Source organism: Geotrypetes seraphini, chromosome 3 (genome assembly GCF_902459505.1).
Source record: "Geotrypetes seraphini chromosome 3, aGeoSer1.1, whole genome shotgun sequence".
NCBI classification, from domain to species: domain Eukaryota; kingdom Metazoa; phylum Chordata; class Amphibia; order Gymnophiona; family Dermophiidae; genus Geotrypetes; species Geotrypetes seraphini.
The window spans coordinates 230622023-230643337 of NC_047086.1; the positions used below are offsets into that span (position 1 = coordinate 230622023).

At 43.4% G+C, this 21315-nt stretch overlaps 1 protein-coding gene across 4 annotated transcripts in view; it reads right to left on the reverse strand.

Moving 5' to 3' along the window:
• The window catches only part of PTPRK (protein tyrosine phosphatase receptor type K), a 1016831-nt gene that overhangs the window by 166806 nt on the left and 828710 nt on the right, over window positions 1-21315 (reverse strand). Inside the window, exons 14-15 of one of the 4 annotated variants that reach the window (XM_033939068.1) lie at window positions 19199-19334; window positions 11552-11581 (exon numbers count right to left, since the gene is read on the reverse strand). In XM_033939068.1, the coding sequence (XP_033794959.1) occupies window positions 11552-11581; window positions 19199-19334 (166 nt within the window). Of the gene's footprint in view, window positions 1-11551; window positions 11582-19198; window positions 19338-21315 lie in introns of all 4 variants that reach the window. The other 3 variants (XM_033939067.1, XM_033939071.1, XM_033939070.1) reach the window with 3 other exon arrangements.

The window sequence follows — 21315 nt, forward strand, 5'->3', positions numbered from 1 at the left end:
TGCGAATGGCCCACGCATGCACGTGTGCCCCTCCCGCCCTGCCTAGGGCATGTGTCTCCTCAGCGTGTCCTCAGTTCAGATAGCAAGCAAAGAAGCCAACCACAGGGAGGTGGGTGGATTGCGAGAATATCTGCCTGCTGTCCCTGGATAACACCTGTTACAGTAAGTAACTGTGCTTTATCCCAGGACAAGCAGGCAACATATTCTCTACATGTGGGTGACCTCCAAGCTAACCAGAAAGGGATGGAGGGAGAGTTGGCAATTTAGGAGAATAGATGTTGCAAAACTGACTGGCCAAAGTGGCCATCACGCCTGGAGAAAGCATCCAGACAGTAGTGAGAGGTGAACGTATGAACCGAGGACCAAGTGGCAGCCTTACAGATTTCCTCAATGGGAGTGGAGCGGAGGAAAGCAACAGACGCCGCCATCACCCTGACCTTGTGGCCTGTGACTCGACCCGGCAGGTAGAGACCAGCCTGAGCATAAGAGAAAGAAATACAAGCGGCCAACCAGTTAGAAATGGTCTGCTTAGAGACAGAGCGACCCAAGCGAATAGGATCGAAAGAGAGGAATAGCTGGGGAGCCAAACGGTGAGGAGTGGTGCGCTTCAAGTAGAAGGCCAGCACACGCTTACAATCAAGAGAATGTAGAGCCACTTCCCCAGGGTGAGAATGGGGTTTCGGAAAAAACACAGGAAGAACAATAGATTGGTTGATGTGAAAATCAGAAACAATCTTAGGCAAGAACTTAGGATGGGTACGGAGAACCACCATGATGGAAGACAGTGAAAGGTGGGTCCGCTACTAAGGCTTGAAGCTCACTGACCCGACGGGCAGAAGTGAGAGCAATAACAAACAGAACTTTCCAAGTAAGATACTTTAAGTGAGCCCGCGCTAGCGGCTCGAACGGGGGTTTCATCAATTGAGCAAGGACGATGTTAAGATCCCGAACCACCAGAGGAGGTTTTAAGGGGTGGTTGAATGTGGAAAAGTCCTTTCATGAAGCGGGAAACCACAGGATAAACAGAGATAGGCTTCCCGTCAATCGGTGGACTTGAACCGAAGAGGACTTGAGCCCAGCGCCAGTCAAGTGCAACAGATAATCCAGGACAGCCGACAAGGAGGCAGACAGCGGCTCCAGCTGCCGAGCAGCACACCAGGAAGAAAAGCGAGTCCACTTCTGATGGTAACATTGGCGAGTGGACTCCTTTCGGGACGCTTCCAGGAGATCCAGCACAGGCTGGGAGAACTGGAACGAGGGCATTAAGTCTCGAGGAACCAAGCTGTTAAGTGCAGAGACTGAAGGTTGGGATGGAGCAGAGAACCCTGACCCTGCATAAGCAGAGAAGGAAAAACAGGCAGAGGAAGAGGCTCCCTGGAATTGAGTTGCAACAGAAGGGAGAACCACGGCTGTCGGGGCCACCGAGGAGCAATCAGAATCATGGTGGCACGCGAAGACTTAAGCAAGCTAAGAAGCCAACCAGGGGAGGGTTGTGAAAATCTGCTTGCTGTCTCTGGGTAACACTTATTACGGTAAGTAACTGTGCTTTATCCCAGGACAAGCAGGCAGCATATTCCCACATGTGGGACTCCCTCGCTTACTACAATGGGATGGAGGGAGTGCTGGCCATTAAGAAAATAATTTCTGCAATACTGCTTGGCCGAAATGACCATCCCCTCTGGAATAAGATTCCAGACAGTAGTGAGATATGAATGTCATGAATTGAGGACCAAGTAGCAGCTTTACAGATCTCATCAATAGGAGTGGAACGTAAGAAAGCAACTGAAGCTGCCATAGCTTGGACTTTGGGAGCTGTGACTCAACTCCCAAGGTACAGCCCAGTTTGAGCATAACAGAAGGCAATACATGCCGCCAACTATGTGGAAATAGTTCTCTTGGATATAGGCCATCTCAACCCGTTAGGATCAAAGGAGATGAACAGTTGAGGAGATATTCTATGCAGCTGAATCCGCTGTAAATAATAAGCCAAGGCTCGTTTGCAGTCCAAAGTATGAAGGGCCATTTCTCCAGGGTAAGAATGAGGCTTAGGGAAGAACACTGGAAGCACAATCAATTGATTGAGATGAAATCTAGTGACCTTTGGAAGGAACTTTGGATGGGTGCAAGCACTACTTTGTCATGGTGGAACACTGTAAAAGGCTGGTCCGCCACCAGCGCATGAAGCTCGCTCACTCGATGAGCAGAAGTATTGGAGATGAGAAATATTACTTTCCAAGTGAGATATCTGAGATGAGCTGAAGACACTGGTTCAAAAGGAGGATTCATTAGTCTAGAAAGAACATTAAGATCCTAAACCACTGGAGGCAGTTTGAGAGGTGGTTTAACATTGAAAAGTCCTTTCATGAATCTGGAAACAAGAGTATGAGTAGCCAGAGGTTTACCATTGACTGGTCCATGAAAAGCATTTATAGCTCCAAGATGAACTCTAACTGAAGTGGTTTTAAGACCTGAGTTGAATAAATGGAGAAGATAATCCAATATGGAAGATATAGAGGAGGATGAAGCATCATGATGATGAAGAGTACACCACACAGAAAAACGTGTCCACTTCTGTTGGTAGCACTGTTGTGTAGAAGGTTTTCTGGATGCATCCAAAATCATCAGTGTCAGCTGAGGTCATCCTGAGAGGTACCAAGCTGTCAGGTGCAAGGACTGTAGATTGGGGATGTGAAAGAGATCCTTGATTCTGTGTGAGAAGAGATGGAAAGATCTGCAGGGGTACTGGCTCCTTGAGACTGAGCTGAAGTAGAAGGGAGAACCATGGTTGTCTGGGCCACCGAGGAGCTATGAGGATCATGATGACCGATTCTTGCTTGAGCTTGATCAGTGTCTTGAGAATGAGAGGAATTGGTGGAAACGAATAAAGGAATTTGTGCGTCCAATCCAGAAGAAAAGCATCTGCCTCCAGACGATGTGGAGAGTACTTTCTGGAGCAAAATTGAGGCAGCTTGTGATTGTAGGGGGACACTAACAGGGTTATCTGAGGAGTCCCCCAAAGAGAAAATATCTGATGCAAGACTGTGTGGCTGGAGAAATTTGCCAAGTTTGTCGGCGAGAGAAATCTTCTCTCCTTGAATATAGATTGCTTTGAGGAATATGTTGTGAGCAATAGCCCAGTGTCAAATCTTCTCAGCCTCCTAGCAAAGAATGAGAGAACCTGTTCCTCCTTGCTTGTTTTATGTAATACATTGCCACCTGATTGTCCGTGCATATTAGGAGGACTTGATTGGCTATAGTGTGCTGAAAAGTCTCAAGAGCATTGTGATTGGCCTTGAGTTCCAAGAGATTGATGTGGCATTGTTGCTCTTGGGTAGACCAGTGATCCTGTGTCCGAAGACTGTCAAGATGAGCTCTCCAAGCATAGTTGGACAAGTCCATGGTCAGAACTTTCTGATGTGGAGGGATGTGAAACAAAAACCCTCTGGAAAGTTTTGAAGAGTTCATCCACCACTACAGAGATTGACGAGTGGGTTGAGAGCTTGAGACCATTGAGAGGCTAGAGACCACTGAGGCATCCTGAGATGAAGTCTCGTGAAGGGGGTAACATGGACCATGGATGCCATGTGGCCCAGTAGAACCATCATCCGCCTGGCTGAGATGAAGGGAAGGTTTAAACCTGGTTGCAAAGCTGATTCAAATTGTCTTGTCTTTGCTGAGGGAGAAACGCACTAAGCTGAATGGTGTTGAGTAGAACTCCTATGAATTGTAAAGTTTGAGAGGGTTGAAGTTGAGATTTGGGAAAAATAACTTTGAACCCCAACTGTTGAAGCAAGAAGTTTGTTGACTGTGTTGCTGAGAGCACCCCTTGAGGAGTGGTATCTTTTATTAGCCAATCATCAATATAAGGAAAACCTGAAGATCATGAGCCCTTAAAGCCACTGCCACTACTACTAGGCACTTGGTGAATACTCTGGGTGATGATGCCATGCCAAATGGCAGAAACTTGTACTGAAAAGTGCTGATGGGCTCCTTGAAATCTAAGGAATTTCCTGTGGGCAGGATGAATTGGAATGTGGGTAAAAGCTTCTTTTAGATCTAGAGTTTTGATCTAAGAAGGGATATAGCATTGCTAAAATCAACATGCAAAACTTTTCCTTTATTACGAATTTGTTCAGGCCCTGAGGTCTAAAATTTGGTGTAGACCTCTTGTCTTTTTTAGGATAAGAAAATACCTTGAGTAAAACCTCTGATTTTTTTGAGGAGGAGGAACAGTCTCTATGGCATTCAGAAGTAGAGATTCTACCTCCCAAAGAAGAAGGGATGTCTGCTGAGGGTTTAAAAAAACCTCTCTTGGAGAATGATTTGGAGGTGTAGTGTCGAATTGAAGAGAATAACCCTCTTGAATGACTTTGAGAACTCAGAGGTCTGTTGTTATCAGCACCCAACGTGGATGGTATGATTGGAGCTGCCCCCAATTGGCTGAGAAAGATGAACAGCGACTATGCTCTCTCCGAGTCCGTCAAAAAGACTAAACAGGCTTTTGAGGAGCTGTGGATTGAGACTTTGGAGGCTGCTATTGCTTCTGCTTCTTCTGTTGAGGCGGACGAGAGGTATCAGGTTTGGCAGAAAAAAGCCTCTGATATGAAGAAGGTTTAGGTGACTGAGAAGCTGAAGGAGGCTTAGTCTTGGTTATAACTAGTGCTGCCCGATTCAGGAAAAAAAAACCTTCAATTCGATTCAGCCTATTGAATCGATTTTTCGATTCGATTTTCCTGCCCAACTGGGTGGTGGTGTTTTTTTTGTGGTTTTTTTTCCTAAACATCCCTTTTATAGCCTCTTCATCCCCTTTGCCCTCTCCTACCCACACTGGCGCTGTGGTGTAAACAAAATAAACAAACAAAAAAGATTTTTCCTCTCTTAGGTCCTAGTTCATGCTTTCTGTCTAACACCAGCTCTGGCAGGATACACAAGTCAAATCTGACATATTGTAATCACAAAACAGAAATTAAAATTATTTTTTCTACCTTTTGTTGTCTGGTCATTATTGAAATCATTTTGGTCCCAGGCTCTGATTTGTCTTCTGATAACTCGCTTGTCAGAGTCTCCTGCCCATTTGTTGTTTCCTTCTTTCTCTGTGCTAACCATCCATCTTCCATTTCTGTCCTCTCCTTCCATTTCCCTTTCCTCCCCCGGAGGTCTGGCATCTTTCCTTTTTTCATTTCCATTCTCACAACTGCAGCAATAGACCCCACCATCCCCCCTTTTCTCAACTACCATTTCATCCAGCATCTCCCCCTCCTTCCCCACCATCCCAGGGTCCACCAGCTCTCCTTTTCTCTTCCCAAGTTGTGTTCAACTTCTCTCCCTTTCTGCTCCTTTCCTCCCTAAATCCCATTGTCTACCATCTCTCTCCCTTCTCATCTGTTTGTAGACCCATTATTTCTTCCTCCCCCCCTTCTCTTTTTAACATTTCCCAACCAAACTCCAGCAGTTTCTCTGACTAGCTCCCCACAGGTCAATCTCTCGCCTCCAGCCTGTCCCACTCATTCGGGCCTGCTCACACATGTCCAGAACTCTATTCTCCCATGCCATCTCTGCATGCCAGTGCTGCTAATGAAAGGGAAGAAGAAAAGGGCAAAACATGAAAATACCATGAAAGAAATATTAGCAAGGAATTATCTAAAATCCCCAGAGTAAACGAGTCAAAAATATAAAAACTAAAAATACACTACCCAATGGGAGAGAACCAGCCAGGTGACTACAAATTAAATAATAAGAGAATATTACAAAATTTAACACGCTACTCGATGGGAGAGAATCTGATATAAATCCCCAGAGATAAGATGAAGCAAAAATGCTAAAAACAATAGCCCGTAAGAAGATGCTTTTAGTTTTCTCTCCGTTCTGTCTCCCCTATCGTTTTGCTTATGAAGGGCCGGTGGACAGTTTCCCTCCCATGGGGTAGCAAGTTACATTACACCGGCCCTTCATAAGCAAAACGATAGGGGAGACAGAACGGAAAGAAAACTAAAAGCATCTTGTGGCAAGCTAGAATGTGATGAACTTTAGAAATACTACTAGCTTCCAAAAAAGAACATAAAATAAGCATAAGCCCTAGTAATGAGCACAGCCTTAATGAAGAAAATGAAAGCGCTTACTTAAAACACAGGCGAAGAGCAGAGGAAAAGCTTCTGGGGCTCGCGAAGGCAGCATGTTTCTAACACTGCCCGCAGCCCCGACAGTAAACACGTGCAGTGCTGTTGAGGAGCTAGCAGGGTAAGTAAGTACTGGATCCTGCAAGGAGGGTGGAATAGAGCAATGGCCAGATGTATGGGTCTTGCATTGAGGACGACTGACCATCCTCCCTCGCCCTCTAAAGTAGGAGCGGAAGCAGCAGTGGACGGCCAGCAAGAGGCAGCGCTGCCGCTCCTGCTTTAGGAGACCTGAAGGCACAGGGAGGAGGGTTGGGCCCCGAATTGGAGAGGCTGATTTTTCACAAAAACAAATTGATTCGAATCGATTCACCTGAAATGAATCGGTGAATCGGGCAGCACTAGTTTTAACCAAAGCACTGCAATTCTTTTTATGGTTCATGAGTTCTTGTGTGGCCACCTCAATGGAATCCCCAAAAAGCTCTTTGCCCAAATAGGGAATATTAACCAATCTATCCTAAAGGTTGATGTCCATATCCGAGACTCTCAACAATGCTAGGCATTTCATGGCCACTGACATCGCCGAAGCTCTAGATGATAACTTGAAAGCATCATAAGCAGATCTCACCAAATACTTTCTTGTTTGGGAAAGAGCGTAAAAGATGTGAAATTCCTTAAAGTGTTGAGCAGGAATATATTTGTCAAAAGGCGGTAATTTCTGAACAAGCTGTTTCATGTAACAGAATATGTAGAAATTGTAGTTAAGGACTCTGTTCACCAACAGGGAATTTTGATAGTGGTATCGTCCAAACTTGTCCATAGTTTGGCCTTCACGCCCTGGAGGCATTGAAGCATAGACTTTGGAAGCAAATGACTTTTTCAAAGTTGATTCCACAACCAAGGATTGATGCTGTAGTTTATCAAACCCTGGAGAAGAAATGATTCTATAAATAGGATCCAGTTTTCTGGGAGCCACTGTAATAGTCAAGGGCATTTCCCAATTTTTGTGTAGAGTCTCTTTAAGGATACCATGCAATGGTAATTTAAGAAACTCTTTGGGAGGCTCATCATAGTCTAAAGTCTCTAAATATTTAGCATTGACGGCAGAGCCAACTTCCAATTTTATAGGGAGGCCCTTATCTAACTGCCTAATAAATTTAGTAAAAGACAATCTTTCGGTGGGAGATCTAGTCTTTGGAGATTTCAGAGGACAATGTTCAAAAATCTGAAATCTTATCTGCCAAGATAACAGATATCCAATAGTTCAAACAGTTTCAATTAAGCCCACCAATACCCTGCCCTGCCAAACTGTTTCTTCCTTTACCTTCCCATCCTTCATCCTACTAAGAGGTTGCAAACCACCCATCTCCCCTCCCATCCTACTGCCCCACTCACAAACCCTCCATATCTATCATTAACCCATATAGACATATCTTACTTCTGAAAAATGAAAGCAGAAGCAGAATTAGAAAATCAAGCTGACCCATTCCTAATCCTTTTTAGATAAACATCTCATCCCCTATGACTCTTCTCATAGGGGATGAGATCTGCTGATCAGAACCTTCTAACCATTCCTTCTATCAAAGAAATACTCGAAATATCAGCTTCTCCGCTACTGCCCCTTCCCTCTGGAACACCATGCCATCACACCTTGGTCTTGAAAACTCCCTTGACAAATTTAAAATCAAACTCAAATCTTTTCTATTCCAAGTTGCCTACCAAAATACAAGTTAGATCTTTCTCTAGCCATCCTTCAACGCTTATTAAGAACCGCTTTTAAGAAGTGACTGTCCCTCCCCGTTTGTTCCTCCTCCCCACCCTCTTAATTTTATTTTTAACTTTAATGTATTTTTGTACTTCCCCTTCCCTTGGCACCTTCTGTATCAACCCCCCATTCCATGTTATCTTCATCCTGTTCAAGTACCGCCCCATTTTATTTTAATCATTTATTTTATACTGCTATTTTAGTAGTGTAAACTGACCAGATACTTGCTGATGGCTGGTCTATCAAAATGTAAATAAACTTGGAAACTAAAACCAGAAGAGACCCCCCCCTTCCAAACTTCACTTTGCATTCAAAAACATGAGGTGAACATATACTTTACACCTATGGTTCCTAAAACTGGTTCAGGAGATACCCCAGCCAGTCAGGTTTTCAGGATAAGAGAAACCCCAAAAGTGGAGTCTCAATGGTAATTCAAACCTGGTGGTCAAGAGTGCTAAAAGTCTGTAACCAAATAGCTTGGAAATATCAAGTGAGTCACATCAATACAGCATTGATTTATATTCAATAACGTTTTGTCACCTAGTATAGACTGTTTCCAAGCCATTTATTGGTTACAGGCTTATAGAACTCTTGACCACCATGTTTGAATTACCATTGAGACTCCACTTTTTGGGTTTCTTTTATTGTTTTTATGGAGATTTTGTTCTTTTTTGTGCTTAGGTTTTCAGGATATCCAGAATGAATATTCATGAGAGAGATTTACATGCAGTGAAGGCAGTGCACACAAATCTCTAATAAATATTCATTGCAAATATACTGAAAACCTGACTGGCTGGGTTACTTCCAGGACCAGGTTTGGGAACCACTGCCTTATACTATTAATAGACAGAATTTACAAAGACCCCCAATGCTATCATAAGAGGTTTTAACCATCTGATAGGGTAGCCAGAAGCAGCTGCTGGCTAGCTGTTAAGAACAGAAACCAGCATGAATAGCTATATGAATTAAAAACAGTCTCAAGATGTACTTGGGAAAATCAGAATCCATAACATTTTCCTATGATAAGCAGCATAAAACTTGTTTTACTCTTTAGGTATGTTGCTAGTTACTTGTGATCTGGATTAGCTACTATTGGGAAACAGGATACTACACTTGATGGATCTTTGGTCTGTCCCAAAATGGCGAGGCTTATGTTCTTACCTTTCTTCACTAATAATCAGATCAGTGAACATATTAACAACCAAGACTTGACATTGCAGCCACCCTCTGCCAATGGTTATGCATTACTAAGATCTGGTGTTGCAGTTACTCTGAGAACCGCTCTGGTGCTTCATTTGGCAGGTAAACACTGCAAGCCTCCTCCTGGTGCACAAAGGATATATTTTACCAGCTTTAGTAAACAATAGTAGAAAAGGAAATTGCCATCAGTATCGGAATCCTTCTTCTCTCAGCTTCGATGTAAGAAACCTCAGCTCACCTCTAAGTTTCAGAGTAGATGCTGCTATATCTTGGCAGATTTTAATGTTGTTGAGTCCCATATGAGTTAGAACACCCTCTAGCTTTACAGAGAACCTGTTTTTTAAAGCTTGAAACTTTGAAAGCACAAAATGATGTCTTTCAGTGTGTTCATCCTAGCTCTCCCTGCAGTATGATATGCTCTCACCAACTCAATAGTGCCAGGAGCAACCATGCTACCATTTTATGACAACTAATGGCTGACAGGTTTCTGGATTACCAGCTCATAACTTGGCACAGACATGATGAAGAGAGAGTCCAAAACCAATCATATGGAACCCAATGGAATAACAGCATGTCTTAACAACAGTTTCAGGTTACTCTTCCAAGACAATGTCCCTTCCACTACTGAAACCACTTTCACTAGTACAGTCAACTTGTTGATCTCAGCTCTCTCCAGGGAGGCTGCACTTCCACCCAGTATGCCTGTTGACTCTTCCAGATGTGTTGAAGTCATCAACAAAGCAGAGCTATCATGGAAGACAAAAGGGAGGCCCTCTGAACATCACACTGGCTTTATGTTGCTACTTTGTCCAACGTTGTCAGCACCCTGTATAGCTGGAAGATCTGGGCAAGACTGGATGAAAATATGCCACTCTTCATGTCAGGCATCTCCCAAAGTCACAAACCAGAAGATGCAACCAGGCCTGAATAAAAGTTAAATTTAAGGAAAAGAGTCCCTCAAATTTTCCTTTACTTTTTGGCATGGATATTAGCAGAGGCAAATAACAGATTTCAGAGCAGAATCAACAAGTGTGCCCTACTCTGATATAATCTTGAGTTTCCAAGAACTAATTTTCTATGTGGCTATAATCCTAGTGCTCTTCCCCTTATGATCAATATTATTTATGCAAAACTTTACAAGACCCCCAGATGCTGATTTCAGTTAAGTCTTAATGGCTGAATGAAAGACTGCTTTTATAAGCACTCTGGAACATTCTTATGTTGATATCAAAGAGCTCACCAATATATACCAAAACATCTAATGCAGTAAATATTTTAAAGTCCAGATAGAAATGGAATTACAGTTATTTACCATTTGAATTAAACAGACTCAACTATACTGTAAATAGACTTTCCATATTAGACACTGTAGAGATAATAAGTGGGGAAAGCATATAGAGTACAGCTTATGGAATTCTTTCCAGTATCTCTATACATGTGTGCACTGATACAGTTGCAGGGGCAGCTTTTGTGAATAGGCATAGTTTGCAGGAATAGTTTTTAGTGTTGTAAACAGACTGAAGTGTGGTGGATCAGTTGCAATGAGTAATTTTGGGATGAGGCAGATGACCAGTTTGCAAGGCAGTTGCAGAGCATGGTTTTTGGAGTGTGGCTGTTGAAAGGGTGTAATTTTTGGAGGAGGGGCAATTAGCAGATTGTTGGGCCAACTGCAGAGGACAGTGTTTTTGGTGAAGAGGTCCTACTGAAGGGCAGTTGATTTGGTGGGTGGAGACATTTTGAGGGATTGGGACAGTCAAGAATAGGAAGCGGCACTGTGAAAGAAGAATTCCCTGTTATGTTTCACTTTATCTACACTTCTATGCTACAGAAGTTGGATCTACAATATTTCTTCCATAAAAATGAATTAGGTCATTTTTTTTTTTTTTGGGGGGGTGCTATATTTATCAGGAACTTCTGGTCTACTTTGGCCCATAATCTTAATGTTTCTTTATATTATTTTTTCCATATTCCAAATTGTATTCACTTTGGTTAAATTTTCAGAGTTATTTTGCCCCAAGAAAGATATGTATTTCTCAACCCTTTTAGTATATTTCTTTCCAGCTTCCTTTGGGCTGGAAAGAATGAAACGTTACTATGCACTGCAACTGTTCTAGACTGCAATAAAGTGTAAAACTGGGTCAGGGTTATGGAACCATTTTTCCTAATTTAGCCCAATCCTTCAAAAGTTAATTCCGGAAAATATGACAAAGTGAAAAACAAGCATATAAGCAGCTTAATATGCATATACAAATACAATATCCCTTTAAAAAAAATTAAAAGCCATTTATATTAGACATTAGATGTTCATAGTGGAAAAGCCGTGATAAACTTTTGTGACCCTTAATTCAAGGCAATGGAGAAAAATCACCAAATTTTTAGAGGGAAAATGTTTAAGGAACTTCTGATAATTTTTCTAAAGGGATACCGCATCTTTAAAACGTATTAAGTAATAAGGTGCCCGTTTGCTACTTACAGGTAGTAGGAATAAGAATAGTAGCTCCTCCTGGCAAGCAAATCACAGACAGTGAAAAAAGAGAAGCAATGATGAATGAAAAGCGTGGACCAATCACACTCAATTAAGCAGAAATAAATGTGCATTTATTAACACATATACGAATGTATTTTCGGTTAGCAATTCAGTTTCTTCATGCACTGATTAAATATACATCGCCATGCAATTAAAGAAAACATCCTTGCCCAATAAAAATGATTGAAAAATAATTTGCTTATGGAAGTCACATGCTATTTTAATTATTGCCGTAGAACTAAATAAAATTTGAATGCATTGTGTATTTGCGGCATGCAGCTCAGCACACAGAATTATCAAACCATTAGAACCCAAATGTTATGACGAATGGAGTTTATGAGACTTGTATGTTAAGTATACTTGGCGGTCTCTGATTTCAAATTGAACACGGTTACTATAAATTTAGAATCAGGTTAGAGAAAACAAAGGTGTGGGAAAATACTGTCACAGAGCTTTATTTGCACATGTGCCAAATGTATTATTATACAGGCACGTGTGTGTGTTTGTGTGCATAAACAAACACTTTTTTTTATGCACACATGATTATTCACACACTTTTTGTATGCCAGATGCACATATATGCAAATACACATAGATGCACACAAACACCTATTTAAGAATCTTTCACATTTTTAAATCTTCCAATTGTAAACTCGAGAATGTATATATGCCAAGTACTTGGATATTTACTGAATGGAAACAAAAGGATGCACTTAGGAACCACGGGGACAGAAATAAATAAAAGGACATCACATTTTAAAGATGCAGCATCCCTTTTCTCTGTCAGTTTCACTAATTTTCAGAACTCAAGCCTACCAGAATTTTGCCTACCAGATGTACGATATCCCCCTACCCCTCTTATACACTCAGGCCCAGATTCTCAAAAAGTGCGTCCCGATTTTAGGCAGCTGTAGGCGTCTTACAGCTGTCTAATCAGCCAATCGGGATGCACGTTTTAAAAAAAAAAAAATGCTCCCCAGGCAGGCCTGAAGGCACCTCCGGGAGCCTAGGGAGACCCGCAAGACGCCTAAGCTCGCCTAAGGGCCTTAGGCGAACCTAGGTGGCCCTACGCGTCTCCCTAGTAGAGGAATAAACCTTAAAAATGTAGGCCAGCAAAATGCTGGTCTACATTGTAAGTAGACGCAGCTGCTATACTTATCGCGGCAAGGGATCTCTCTGCCGCTATAAGTATAGCGGGCCGCGGCCTGTCCGATCGGATGCCCCCCCCCCGACATTACCGATCTCCCTCCCACCCCGACACTACCGATGCTGGCAGGAGAGTGCCCAATCCCTCCTGCCCGAAGACAGCGCACCCCCCCCCTCCTGCCCAAAGACTGCACACCACCCCCCGGCGCTAACAACCCCCAAACTAACCTGTTCTTCGGGCCAGACGGTTCTTTCCCGTCTAGCCGGTAAGCCCGCCTCGTCGAAATGAGGCGGGCCCGCCCCTTCCCGGCCCATCCCGCCGAAGCCTAAGGCCTGATTGGCCCAGGCTCTAGAAGCCTGGACCAATCAGGCCTTAGGCATAGCGGGTCCGCCCATCCCCACTAAGTCTAAGGTCTGATTGGCCAAGTGGGGATGGGCGGACCCGCTATGCCTAAGGCCTGATTGGTCCAGGCTTCTAGAGCCTGGGCCAATCAGGCCTTAGGCTTCGGCAGGATGGGCCGGGAAGGGGCGAGCCCGCCTCATTTCGACGAGGCGGGCTTACCGGCTAGACGGGAAAGAACCGTCTGGCCCGAAGAACAGGTTAGTTTGGGGGTTGTTAGCGCCGGGGGGTGGTGTTCAGTCTTCGGGCAGGAGGGGGGGGATGTGCCATCTTCGGGCAGGAGGGATTGGACACTCTCCTGCCAGCATCAGTAGTGTCGGGGGGGGGGGGGGGGCGGTCGGTAGTGTCGGGGGGGCGGTCGGTCGGTCGGTCGGTAGTGTCGGGGGGGGGGGCATCCGATCGGACAGGCCGCGGCCCGCTATACTTATAGCGGCAGAGAGATCCCTTGCCGCGATAAGTGTAGCGGGCCGTGTCTAATCTAACCCGATTCTCTAACCCGCGTCTGTAACATGGACGCCGGTTACAGAATCGGGGTTTAGTTTAGGCCGATTCTGAATAGGACGCCTCTCCCGGGCGTCCTATACAGAATCAGGGCCTCGCCTTCAATATAGGCGGCCTGCCTGGGGAGCATTTTGTTTTTTTTAAAAACGTGCATCCCGATTGGCTGATTAGACAGCTGTAGGACGCCTACAGCTGTCTAAAATCGGGACGCACTTTTAGAGAATCTGGGCCTCAGTAGATAGGAGGCAAAACAGGCCGACTCTTTCCCCACTTGTGATGCTTTAAGAATTGGTGCTCATCTAAACGTCACCCTTTTCCCCCAACCCACATAGTATACCTGACCAGTAGTCTGCAGCCACAGAATTTTGGAAAATACCCCAAAGTGATTAAACTTCAATGCCATGAGGGATTTAACTAAACATGGTAAATAGGTTATAAACAGCAATCAGTAGTGAAAAAGGGATACTACATTATGGGTTCACTGGATATACTAAACACGATTCAAATTTTTATGAAATTTTTACACCCACCAAATGCACTCCACTATGTCTTCAACACAGTATGAAGCCGATTTATAAAGGATGCCCTCTCACTTTGTACCTATGGGAAATGCCCTTTGTAAATCAGGCCCTAGGTGAGTATGCCGAAGGTATTTACATCCCTTAAAGAGGCACTTCAACCTAGCTGATAAAAATATTGATTAGGTTGAAAAGTTCCTTGAGGTCTCAGCAGTACAATATAAATTCTATTTTCCTCAGAGGCAGAATACACATTCAGAGTTAGAAGCTTGCTTTCCATGAGTATTACACCTGGCTGCCTACTTGGAATGCCACTGGGGAAACAACAAATATATTTGTGAACATTGAGCCCCCAAATCATGAAGAAAATAACTTTTATATTTAAAAGGGCTATATGTTAGTGCCCCAAGCCTGTCAGCATCTCAACCTAGGATGCTTGCTGCATCAGCTAAGTTGAAATGCCTCTTGAACAGAGTTGGGATCGGTATAACTGAAGGGGTTCACCCGATACACCAAAAGGGCAAAGAAAAACAATTTCATATGCTTGTCATTAAGAGACCCAGAACAAACAGGGATTTACCAAACTGTGCTTTGAAACAAGTGGGGGGAAATACTGAAAGGCTAATTACATATTCAGAAGAGTGCCTATTACGCTATCCTGTTGAACAATAACCATACATTAAATTTTCATAAATACACAAGGACAGAGCATTTAATATGTCTCCTTTAACAGCCCAAACCATATTGTTCCTGACCTGCAATTAACTTCAGGTTAAAGGGCAGTTCAAAGAACAGCAATTGTTTAATTTACTCTGATGGATATCGGCAAATTTACTGTATTTTCATGCATATAACGCGTGCGTTATACACGATTTTTACAAACCGTGCATAACCATGCGCGTTATACGTGTGAGCACATTGTACAAATATTTTTTTTCATTCCGATCCGGCATCCCCCCTGCGAACCGGCATCCTCCCCCCCCCCCCGCTCGCATCACCCCCCCTCCCCCGCGATCCTACATCTCAACATCTCTTACCCGATTGGGCACCGGCACCAGCACCAATGCACAGGACGTGCCAGTGCCCGAAGATCCTCCCTCGTTGGTCTGGGCTGGGCTGGGCGGTGCAAGGGAGATCCTCCTTCTTCCCTGTGCCGGCTGGACTGGGCTTTGAGCATTTGCGCATGCTCAAAGCCTTCTGGTCTCGCTCTCTCCGAGAGACTGGCACGTCCTGTGCATTGGTGCTGGTGCCGGTGCCCAATCGGGTAAGAGATGTTTTGTGGTACTGGGGGGATGTAGGATCGCGGGGGAGGGGGGGGTGACGCGAGCGGGGGGGAGGATGCCGGTTCGCAGGCCAGAAGAGTAAGCGGGAATGGGAGGAGGTTATAGCAGCATGCGCGGTATAGCGTGTGCGTGCTATATAAAATTTTTTTTACTGAAATGCTTTGGACCCGCGCGCTATACGCGTATGTGTGTTATACACGTATGCGCGTTATACGAGTGAAAATACGGTAAATCATTATGAACTAAAATACAGTTCAACAAGAGACTATGATTATTATTACAAGTACTGTAGAATAGATGATGTATGAAAAAACTAAAGAAAAACAACTTCTGAAAAGTAATTCCACATAGCCTCAGGTATTTTAATTAATTTTTACCAAAGAGATATGTATAATTAAGCATTGGAGCAAATCAGCAAAGCAGCTTGAGTGATGAAATGAGACCACTTTCTTAAGCAAATTGTTTCTGTAGAAACCTCTTTTACATCACAATATCGCCTTACATTAACAAAAAAAAGAGAAAAATGGACAGTCATAACATTTTCTTGGTTTATTAAAATGTTATGATTGTTTTATGAATATGCATTGACTTCCGTCCACAAAAAAAGGAAACAGAGAAATAGAACACCGTTGGGCTATAAAAAATAAAAATAAAAAAGAAGCATATATGAAGCTAACTTACACAAAATGTTATAAGCATACCTAATGCTTCTAATGCAGACGCTCCTCCTCCAAGTTATATATCTCCAGAGGGATAATTGTAAAGAGGCAATAATTAAAAGATTCTAATGGAAACCATTAAAAACATGCAGTACATCTAGGCAATGGTCATTTGGTTCTACAAACACCATGTATAAAATATATCTAGACCTAAAATGCAGTTCTAGTGGTGTAGTGAGGCCAGGAAAGAGCCCAGGCTGAACTACACTTGAGGGTCTAGTCTATCTCCAGCAGTATTGCGACACTGATCCTAATATCATAGTTTAATTTTCCCTCCCTTCAGTACAGTACATCTGCAACAGCATGGCCAAGCTTCGCAATAAAAGCTATGTGATCTTGAAGCTCATATCGATGATTACAAAGGAGCACTGAAAAACACGATCATGAGTATGACTGCAGCATGTGCCTCGCTCACCTCTTTCCAGCACCCCAGACTGAAATAAGAGTTTATCTGTCCATGGGGAGGGAGATGATTGGAGAAGAGGAGAAATTAAATGTAAAGTGGGGTAGAGTTATCCCAGCATTCTTGGCACTCAACCTATATCCTATACAGTGTAGGATATGGTGGTGGAGAGGGGACAGATTGAAAGGGGATGCAAGGGGGAGGAATGTTGGACAGAGTGATGGAGGGAGAGATGTGGCATGGTGCTGGAGAAGGGTGATAGAAGGAGAAATGGGGCTGTGGGCAGTGATGAAAAATGCTGCACATGATCTGGGGAATGAGAGAGGGAGAAATGTTGGACTCATGAAGGGACAGAGATGTTGGAGAAGGGAATGAGGTCCAGAGGTTTACGAGTGCACCAGTTTGCGAGTGTTTTGCAAGACGAGCAAAACATTCGCAAAATTGGTGCCTTGGAAACCAAGCATGCCTCGATTTGCGAGCGGTGCCCCCCGCGATCCGGCATCCTCCTCCTGCGATCCGGCACCCCCCCGCCGCTTCTTACTGCCATCTGGGCCTGGGCACCGGCACTTCCTGTGCATTGGTGCCGGTGCCTTAAGATCGGCCTCCTCTTCTTGCTGGGCCTTGAGCATCTGCGCATGCTCAAGGCCTGCGAGTTCACGCTCTCTCCGAGATTCTCGGAGATCTCGGAGAGAACGTGAACTCACAGGCCTTGAGCATGCGCAGATGCTCAAGGCCCAGCAAGAAGAGGAGGCCGATCTTCAGCCACCGGCACCAACGTACAGGACATGCCAGTGCCGGTGCCCAGGGCCAGGTGACAGTAAGAAGCGGCAGGGGGGGTGCCCAATCGCGGCGGGGGGGGGGGGCGGAACACGGGGGGCAGGAGGGTGCCGGATCGCAGGGGGGGAGGGTGCTGGATCGCAGGGGGGCCTTCGGGGGGAGAAATGCCGGTTCTCATGGGGGGGGGGATAGAGTAGCGCCGCTGGCCTCGGGGGGTGGGAACGTATCAAAGCAAGTTTCCATTATTTCCTATGGGGAAACTCGCTTTGATAAACGAACATTTTGGATTACGAGCATGCTCCTGGAACAGATTATGCTCATAATCCAGGGTACCACTGTACCTTTAATATCCCTCCTCTGTGCCACTGCTCCACACATTCACCCCAAACCAGTTCTAACCCCCCCTTCCCCCAACTGCACTGCTGGGATGTTCCCAACATACATGAGCCTCTACTCTTTTTCCCCACCTCCTCTCATACCTTGCTTCATACACCTCTCCGCTACCACACATATCCTCCATCACCTTCCCCTCCTCTCTGACTAGAGATGTGAAGCTGATTCCTCTCCCCTGGACCTGCTACCTTGGGCAAAGGCAAAGGCCCATTCAATCCTAACTACACCACTATCAAGAACAGTACCCTATCAATTAAAAAAAAATAATAATTGCAGAAATGAGAAACAAATCACATATGCATACATCTCTGAAGACGAAGGCCTGAAGTACTTAGGTAACTGATCTATACAATCTTAGTCCTCAACAAATGATCTTTAGAACTGTTATTCACCAACTCTGAACTTTGTTATTCCACTCGATCTGTAATACCTTATAATCATTGTAAACCGCATAGAACTTCACGGTCCTGCGGTATATAAACTGTTATTATTATTATTTAAAAATAAGCTGTTGTATGCATTCTGGAAATGAACATTTAAATTTGATAACACTTTCACTCTTAATAATGTATAGAACTAAGGGAAAAATTGTCAACGTTGGCTACTGAAGACATGATATTTTACTGTTAAACCCAGTCATTAGTATCTAGATCTTACTGCATACAATTTCCAAAACAACACAAGTTAACGGTAAAGTAACAACTTAATAGTAACTCACGTTGATAATTAAAACCCTAAGTTTGGAAAATTGTTTAAGCCATTTTGTTGAACATACTGTTCCGTTTCATCAGGCACCAACACAATCTTTTAGGATGAATCTAGCTTCTTCGATTGTTGCAACTTTTTAGTAGTTCCAGAAGATGGGGCTATTGATTATGTTTGAGATTCTACAGTAAAGTGCCAACAAGAGTAAATTCCTGCTCAGCTTCAAAGGGAAAGATAAAGGTGGCCAAATACACAAAAGACCATCTGATCACAACTTGCACTTAGGATGCCTCATCCTCATTCAACTTTGTAAAAATACAATCAAGCCTTAGTTCAGAAAGTGTATATTATAATGTATGATATCATGCCAATTTGTCAATTAATTCCACTGAACTATCTGCTTATTATTTTTGCTTTTTTTTTTACAATTTTTAATAGTTAAGGTACATAAAGTATTGTACCGATCTGGAGGGGCTTTTTCATATTCTTCTCATCTAGAAAGGGGGGGGGGTTGATACCTGTGGTCATCAAGTTCCACCATCTAATCATGCTTTCATATACCTAAATTGTAAACAGTAGACTTAAGGAATCTGACTTGGATTAATTATTGTACGCTTTGGTTAATAACAGATATCCCTTCCAGTGCGCTGAGTTGTTTCCTGTGTCTGCCTGCATTCTGCAAAGGTTGCACTGTTTTTGTGTCACACCTGAGGACCAAGGCTGGAGTAGGAAAGTCGAGGGCTCTTACCTCTTTTTGACAATTAAAATGACAACTAGCAGGAGGAGGATGAATACCAGAATTCCAGCACTTATTCCTGCTATTTTCACTACTCGATCTGCCTGCTTGGCTGGGTCAGGAATAACCTCAGGTTCCTCAGTTGCTGCTGCTAGAGGAATCGGAAAACCAAAAATGAATGAAAATAAAATTAGCAAATAAGCTGCAGAAGCAAGTATCTAAAGCACAATTATATAAATAAATTAAATTAAAAAGCACATAGTTTTGATATACTTCACATGAAAACATTAACAGCATACGTTTTAGTAGATATAAAAAAATAAGCAAGAGCAACCCTCCTGCAGTTTTTTCAGGGGTGGGAAGAGAGGGAGTGGGCATCCCCTCCTGCCTTTTTCTTTGGGAGGGGGGGTGGTCTTTCTGGGCAAGAAGGAGTAGGCATCCCTCCTGCCATCTTTTGGGGGTTCGGGGGGAGGGAGGAACAGTGGCTCGGGAGTACTAGCGCGAGGGGGGGGGGTTTAATGGGACAGATGGCAAGCAGAACATCTGTTCCATTAAAAAAAAAAATCAGAAGCCATGACAGCAATGACAGGAGGCTACTTCCCCTGTCTCTACTGTTAGGGTTCTGCATTGTGCCAATCGCTCACTGAACGACTGAATCGGTGAGTTTGCATGCAAATGATTTGCACCTCTGTGCAAATCATTTGCATGCATACTTGATAGTGAATCAATTGCTGTTGGAAAATTGGCCAGAGAATCGATCAACAGCGATTGAGTCGCTATCTTTAGTGAATCTAGCCCTAAGTCATTTCAAATCTACCTGTCATAGAAACATAGAAAATGACGGCAGAAAAGAGCCACGGCCCATCTAGTCTGCCAACACTAATGGCCCACCCCCTAACAACCTCCATGAAGAGATCCCACATGTCACCTTCTTATCACCGACACCTCAAGCCTGCCAGAAAATACAAGTGAATAATAAAATGTATTCCAGTGGCAGATACATCTTTCGCTCATTTCAGTTTTGGTAATAAGGAGGAGTGTGTCAACTCTTAAAATCTAATCATGAAATATTTAGTCCAATAAAAATGCATCCCTTTAATTTTAATTTTTTTAGTCAGCTCTTATTTCTGAAAATTGAAGGAAAAATACATTTCCAGAGGCAGTCAGGAAATGCACCTCTTGTTCCCTCAAAAACCAAAATACCCAAGTTGGCCAACCTGTACTTTCCCCAAATTAAAAAACGTTTTCAGAAGAGAGAAACAATATGAAAATAGATTAGGACTGAAAGGCTCATTCAGTCAAATCAGACCAATAACTTTGCTGGCATGACAATTTCTATCTCCTGCCAAAGTAATATATTTGAGAGGCAATTTTTTAAACTTTACCCAAATTTTGGTGTCAAAATTTAGGGTGTTAAGCTAAAATTCTATAATAGCTTCTGGGTACCCACATTGTGTTATAGCAGTGTTTCTCAACTTCTTGAGGCCAAGTACCCCCCTAAGCCTAACAAATACTAACTGAGTACCCCCGCCTAAGCTCCACCCCAGACTCACCCAAGCTCCACCCCATAATTATAGTACTAATTGTAATGCAATTTCTTCCATCCATTTCATATACACCCAATATAATCTTATTAATACATAATAGTAACCACAAAATTAAAAAAAACATAAAGCACACTGTACACACACAAAAAATATTAATTATCATTTATATTCATTTTTTTCCAAAGAAGTCAAGGCAGATGACTTTAAAATATGCAATGTCACCTCAGTAACAAATATAGAAAAATAGACAAATATAGTGCAAAATATAGAGAGAAGATATAAATTCTCAAAACTGACACATTTTGATCACTAAACTGAAAATAAAATAATTTTCCCTACGTTTGTTGTCTGGTGGTTTCATGAGTCTCTGATTGCACTTCCTTCTGACTGTGATCCAATATTTCTTTCTGCCTCCTGCACGCTTCCTCTCCTCTGGACCTCATTCCCTTCTCCAACATCTCTGTCCCTCCATGAGTCCAACATTTCTCCCTCTCTCATTCCCCAGATCATGTGCAGCATTTTTCATCACTGCCCACAGCCCCATTTCTCCTTCTATCACCCTTCTCCAGCACCATGCCACAT